This window comes from Haemaphysalis longicornis, unplaced genomic scaffold (assembly GCF_048455015.1).
Source record: "Haemaphysalis longicornis isolate Haplotype H1 unplaced genomic scaffold, Haemaphysalis longicornis Haplotype H1 scaffold_9, whole genome shotgun sequence".
NCBI classification, from domain to species: Eukaryota; Metazoa; Arthropoda; class Arachnida; order Ixodida; family Ixodidae; genus Haemaphysalis; species Haemaphysalis longicornis.
The window spans coordinates 118,728,910-118,735,800 of record NW_027526460.1 but is presented as its reverse complement, the minus strand read 5'-3'; the positions used below and the strand labels follow the sequence as shown (position 1 = coordinate 118,735,800).

At 49.5% G+C, this 6,891-nt stretch overlaps 1 protein-coding gene across 1 annotated transcript; it reads right to left on the bottom strand.

Annotated features, from left to right (window-relative positions):
- Positions 1 to 1,992: 1,992 nt before the first annotated feature.
- Positions 1,993 to 5,400, bottom strand: LOC144153389 (uncharacterized). Its single transcript, XM_077685039.1, has 2 exons — positions 2,217 to 5,400; positions 1,993 to 2,100 (listed from the first exon to the last, which is right to left on the bottom strand). The coding sequence occupies exons 1-2, from the start codon at positions 3,450 to 3,452 to the stop codon at positions 1,993 to 1,995; spliced, it is 1,344 nt and encodes a 447-aa protein (XP_077541165.1). The 5' UTR covers positions 3,453 to 5,400.
- Positions 5,401 to 6,891: the final 1,491 nt, after the last annotated feature.

Here is a 6,891-nt window from a genome sequence, read left to right as displayed (position 1 = left end):
GGTGACTGAACACTGCTTGTGACTGGGTGCGTAGTGATTGCAATAGGCGGAGAGCTAGCACTAAGATAAAAGTCCTTTCGCCACCTGTCCGGGATGCAAGCCGCATCAAAAAGAACTTGTTTAGCAAAAAAGCGGGCTGCAAAAATGTGCGCACAGGGCAGACCATACTGACCGTGGAAGCTGCACGTACAAGTGGTTAGATTATGGTTAACACTGTACTCCTTGCTTGCAAAAGCGACTTGATACGAGCTACCTCTTGGGCTAACAGTGTACTCTGATGCATTAAACGTTTCGTACTGCTCCCGTAGTTTATTTCTCGCTTCCGAAGTACAATGCGATGCAACTGCTACCTCAAAGGTATCTATAGCACCTACATTTAAGTTCAGTTTCATTTCCCTTAGTTTGGCAAACTGCTGAAATTCACTGTCTCTGTCAACATATTTTAGAAGTGCCTCTATGGCATCAATCAGGTGGAGGCGTGATTGAAGGTAAGATTTTATCTTTTGATTATGACACTCAATCCTATTATTCGTATTATTGCCTAGCGTCAGGACATTTGGCCGGTGCGCGTGAACCCAGAGTTCCGTACACAAGTGCCAGTTCTGGTAATAGTAAGAGAAAAATTCTTTAGAAGCAATAGCTTTCAATTTATCGAAGTTTTGTAAGTACTCTTCGGTGCTGCGGGAGTAAATTAAATTATGAATTATGGGCTTTAACTGTTTAGACTCCATCCTCGATTTCTCGTGGGTCTGTCTTTCCAAGCACCTGAGCACGTGCCAAGTGCACAGCAAGATTGTAGCATTGGGAATAAGATTGCCCAAAATTTGCAGTGCATTTAAATCCTTGTCTATCATTACAACCTTGCAAGCAGAAAGTACAATGGGATTCAAAGCAACAAACTTGGAAAGCATAGGCTGAACAATTTCTGTAGTCTCATTTTTCAAAAATGCATAACATGCACTCCTTCCACGACCAGAACTGTCTTCAACTAAAACCGAATAAAGAACGTAATTTTCTACATTGACTTTGTATGTTCCGTCAACAAAAATTATACCGGGATAATTATTCAAAACGTTTTTCATGGAGGCTGTCTGAATTAAGACGTATTGCAGCTCACCCTTGTTGTTTTTTTCATAATGAACAGTAAAGTTAGGATCTTCCGCAACTAAGCTTTCAATTTTTTTCACAAACATATCTCCATGAGCCGCATCATTGCGAATAGGAATAGCATGGCGTTGCGATATGTTGTTAAGATCCTTTGTTTTTACAGTTTTTCCTGTCATATTCTTGACCTGTTCCCGAATTTTTCTTGATGGAACACCAAGATTTTGTAAATTGACTACCTGTGCCTGCTCCCCGCTAGTCAGAAGCCTGTTCTGCGGGTACAAAGGATACAAATGCAGATCATGATTATGTGCTGCCTTCACTTCAGTCACCACATAGTGAAAAGTTGGTTTTGAAGCAAGGGCCACTTTAACACACATTCCACACCCAGTACCATTGTAGCTCTGATTATTTCTCTTGCCAGTTCCCCGGGGCCTTACTGTAGCACCATGAACACACTTGTAGACAACCCTACTATACTTAAACTCCTCGCGCAAGTCAGGTGTGATGTTCTTGTGCGAGTTACTAATTGAAACAACATGTCTGCCTTCTGCACACCAAGCTTCGAAGCACTGCCGGAAAGTAACAAAATTGTCAAACTTAGCACCCATAGCAATCTCGCTGCCTCCCCCTCCAACTAACCTTGTAGCAGCCTGAGCATCACAACTAGCAGTCTCATAGCCTGGATCCTGCTTGGTCGCAGCCTTTTCACGGTCGGTCTGGACATCAGAGGTGGCAACCCCACAGCTCGGCATCAAAGCTACCAGGCGTCTGCCACTCTTGACAGCAATGTGACCAGCCTTGACTGGATTACCCACTCCTGTGCCAGACCTACCGGTGACAAAGCTGTTCTCCTGTCCACAAATGCGGCTTTTGCAGCCAGTGACCTCAGGCACAGCACCACTCAAGGGAGCTGTACCGGGAGCAACAGATGCAGTTGTAGCCACCTGACAGCTCTCCTGCTGCCTGGAAGCCACGTGCTGATCTGTGCCACAGCTGCCATGAGCAGTGCCATGCGAGGTGTTAGCTCCACCTTGAGTGGGCCTACCAAAGCCAGTGGAAGAAGCAGTAGCACAGGAATTCCTTTTCAGGCATTTCTGTGACTGGCTCACAGGCACTGGCAAAGGTGGGTTGCACTGCAAGCGGTTGGCAGCTGCAGATGCTGGAACACCGCTCGCCCAGCTCACTGCTGGGACATAGCTTTGCTCTGGCTTCCGCAGTGCCGCAGCCTTCCTCCTCCTCTTCTTAGACAAAACCAGTGTCCACTCACCGTCACCACCGTGGCGAACATCCCTGGGCTCTTCCTCCACGGAGGAGCACACAACAGGGTGTCTTGCACACGCCTGTGAGGCTCCCCCTGCGACGCTGGCCTGAATGGTGCTAGCACCTCGGCTGACGGCCCCTGGCTGGGCACAAGGCACCTGAGCACAGCGCCTGTCAGCCTTTCCCTTTGCAGGTACACTCAGGCCAAGCGGCACGGAGGAAGGCAGGGTGTCCCAGGTACACCAGGTCTTGCTTCCCTTGCAGCGAACGCGGACACCACCAACAAGAGCAGGGCCAGCTCCCCGAGGGGGGGCAGCTGGAAGCTGGCTGGTGTCGCGCCTCTGCAAGGCAGCAGTCCTGGCTTCCCAGACAGGAGCTGGTGTTGTGGGAGCTCCACTTGCAGGCTGCAGAGAGGCATGCGAGCCAAGCGGGGGGAAATCTGCTTCGCAGAGGGTGAGAGCACTTGGGGCCTTGGTGACCCAGCCCCTCCAGAGGGACGCTGCGTGGCTCTCCTGGTAGCTCCTCCGGATGTGGCTCCTCTCCAAGGCTGCAACCAGGCTGCGGGCCTCCCGGTAGAGGAAGTCCGCCAGCACCTTGTTCCCGTGGCGGCTCGGGTGAACACCATCCAAGGCCAGGCAGCTGGGCCACACGTTCTCCAGGCCGCCCAGGAAAGTGAAGCCGCGCTCCCGGCAGAACTCCTGCAGGTCAGCGTTCACACGCGTGTACAGGTAGTTTCCGCGCCAGAGCTTGTCGGACAAAGCTTCCTCCCCGCTGTACTTGTTCTGCCCCCGGGGGAGGATGGCAGAAAAAGCTACATGCGCGGTCGGATTGCGTTCGAGGATGCCCTGAGCTAGCCGGTGATACTTGTGCCTGTACACGCTGACACTGCCGTCGTCGACGTTGTTAGTGCCAACGTGCACAATCACAACATCAAAGCCAGCTACCTCGTCAGCTATCTTCGACAGCAAGCGCTCGATCCGACACCCTCTGTGCGCAGAAACTTTCACAGCCAGGCCCTGACGCGACGGAAAGTACTGCTCCACGTACTTTACCATCGAGTCACCGACAACCAAAACACGAGCCATGGCAAGCTTGAAGTTAGAAACAGGCAACGAACAGCAGCACGTGTTAAGTTGGGTTAAGTTACAGACACGTTTTAACTAGCACTACAGAGCTAAACACAACAAATTTCTGCAAAATACCTAATCAAAATGATTAAATGCGATATTTATCAACACGAAAAAACGCTGCGAGGCAGCGGTTGTGCACAGAGCAAAAGATGTTTTCGGCTTGCTATTGCTGAAGAACCACGCCGAAATTCCGGAGGTCCAGAGGTGCACCAGGTACCACCAGCACCAGCAGCAGAAGGAGCGCGTCAAGCTTGCGCGCTCGCAGGGTGAGCGAAGCGCGCAACAAAAAAACAAACACCCAATGACGTAAAATCAGTGACGTCGCCGGAAGTTACGTAATTGTTATACTTGACGTCACTTCTGCGTGGCAGCAGCTGTTGCCAGGGGGGCGCAGCTCCTGCCACGCGCGTGGCAGGAGACTCAACCTTCTGGAATATAGAAGAACTGCTTTAAACATGTACCAGTTTTCGTCAACCAAACGATTTTCAAAAATTTTCATACATTTATTTATGAATCGGGTTGTCAGTAGCAGCAAAAGTTGCTTTTTCATAGTCGCAAATTCTTTTTGGTTTGTTGGACGAATGATGAGATGACACATTCAGCGGGACAAAGGCAATACAAACAATAAAAAAAAATCGCTAATGTCAGCCATGTAGCTAATATTTGAAACAATGTCTGTGACACTTAGTATTAGGTCGAACATACAGATGAAGATGTCCTGTGTAGATGGGTAGTCGCTTGTGTAAAATAAAAGTAGGCGCATAACTATCGGAGAGTAGAGGATTCCGATACCGTGATTACAGTCGTAGAGGATTTCCAGCTAGGTAATGTGGGGGAAATTAAAACTGGCAAAAACACACATGGCATGATTAGGAAATTTTGCAATAAAATACATATAGTGCAGGTCATTAGAAAATCCCGCGTGAGCGGATGGTGTAAAATAGCAGCAAAAATATTCTTCTGATAGGTGCAGTTATGCGAAAGGAAACAAGATGGAGCTTTGCAAAAAGATTCATTTAGAGACATTCAAAGATTTTGGCAACATCATTTAGGACGCCACCTGAATGTCTTTTCTCTTTTTATTAAGTTAGGGCAATGCGTACAATTATTTTAACTCTTTGACGTAATAAGATGTTCTTTGACATCGTGAAAACTGAAGCGTTGCTGTTTTGTTTTGGCTTCACTTCAGTTTTGGCAAACAAAAATATTTGGTGTTAATGGTTGGTCTTCGTTGGAGTGGAAACTCTTGGAACACTAGTGGAGCATTACTAGCTTTTACGGTATAAAAAGTTTCGTTTCACTGAACTCTAGTCGTATAGGGGGATATTAGGGCGAATATAAAAATTTCTGGAAATTAGGGGTAATGGAGCGTCAGGCCTTGTAGCCTAAATACATTCGGTGCAAATTTAAAATCTTTCAGACGCCTGCTACAGCGGAAACAACGCTTTATCGGATTCGAAATTAAGGGTTCTTATTAGGTGGATGGCTCATTCAAGGGACCGCGTTGTCCTGCCGATATCACACAGTGTTGAAATTCTTACGTCTGTGGAACTCGGGACGTATTTTTTTTGTTTTTGTGTTTCTGGTTCCAGATGCCAGACCTTTTCCCAGTAGCGATCTGCACATGCACGGGCCGCCGGTCCGCCATTCTTGGCAGTAGCCTCGTGCGAAATAAACCAAACGGCGCCCCCGCAGCTTGCTGCTTGGGGAGCAGCGGCTATGCTTCCTCGGGCTGCACGTCTTTATTTACTCTTTTCGGGCAGTTCGCAGAGTTCGTACGTGCACACAAAAAGGCTTTCGAAGGAAAGGGGCAAAAATGTTTGAGGCTGACCACGCTGCTAGAACTTTGCTACCAGTGAGGGAGAAACGAAAATGAAAAAAAAAAAAAAAAACAGTGAAGAAAAAGGGGTGCTTCGGTCACTGCATATTAATCACGCGAGCGTGCGCCTGCTACCCTGCTACTGTGACATTCATGTGAAAGGCACGGGTGACGTTAGGTGCGGGAGGGATTGCACGACCAGGATATTTTGTGCACGGGTTCCCCGAAAGCCAAACATTTCTTGGGGCGTGCCTTACTGCCAGCTTAGGTTCGCCGTGGCGGCTGCTAAAAGGACCGATGCTGGAAAAAGGTCCATTGCAGTTGAGAAACGCAATTTTCCACTTCCCCTGCTGGAGGTCGAAATAGGGTTCACTCTCCCTCTCTGTCTTTGATAACGCTTCCCTGAGAGAATGGGGAGAGGGGTGTCTCCGTGTGCAGGTAAAACACCGACGCTACAGTCCACAAGTTTCCCCGTATACATATTTGTCAGGTCTCACGGAGGGCAGAGGACAGCAACACAGAAATTATTGGAAACGTCTCCCTTGCTTAGATTCGAGAGGAAACTCACCTTCGTCGTGCCTTCATGCGCAATGGAATGCAGACACGCCCAGCATCAGACGCACTGCGTTACCGTGAAGCTCTGGGATTCAAGTGAATTCTTGTGACAATGAAAGCCAAGCTGGGGTGGCTGCTTTTCAGATGAAGGCTAAAAGCTAAACGCCAGTGAATCGAGATTTCGGCGCAGCAAAGCGCCGCCGGGGACACGCATCTTTGCTGTCCCCCCTCCCCCCTCCCGGAAGGAACAAGCTTGCTCCCAACACCCTCCGGTGGCATCGCGGTAACTCTTCACGCCGCGCACATTATCGCATAATCGCCCACGCATTTTTGAATGCCATTATTCTCTTTGCCTTCCCACATTATACTGAAAATGGAGGAGAGTTTGAATAGGCAGGGTTAGTTTTTAGTGGCAGTCGTCTTCCAGTTTTCGACGTCCAATAACGACACTGGAGAGGCACGAGTGGCACCGACCCCCCTACCGAGGCGGCTGGTACCCGGGGACCAGGGCCCCCCCCGCCACCCCCCCCCCCTAGCGACGCCACTGCCCCTATCATCGTTAACACACAAGTCGCAGAACTGGCAGCAGTAACCATCCTCACCGCTACCACAGACACGACCCACAACGGGCGAGGAATTCGGGACTGTCACCAAGACTCCCAGATCACCTGCTACAACTCTCTACGTGGCATAACTCCGAACCAGCAGCGAACCTTCAGCGACGAGCAAAAACATTACCCGAACGTCATATATGGTCACCAGGCCACAGGTCCTTCGGAGGGAACGAGGTGGCACAAGCCGCTGCCTGTGCTTATACACACCGGGCCGTTTCCCCAGGAGGAGAACACCACGACCGGGCAGCCTCAAAGCAGCATCAATCACTCCAAAGATGCACCGAAATCTTAGCCCTCTAAAAAAACGACCGCCATCGCTTCCCACTACCCCACTCACAACTAACGTGCGACGAAAGAACCACTTTTCCAGCGCCTACGTACAAAATTCGTATCCCCATAACGCCCT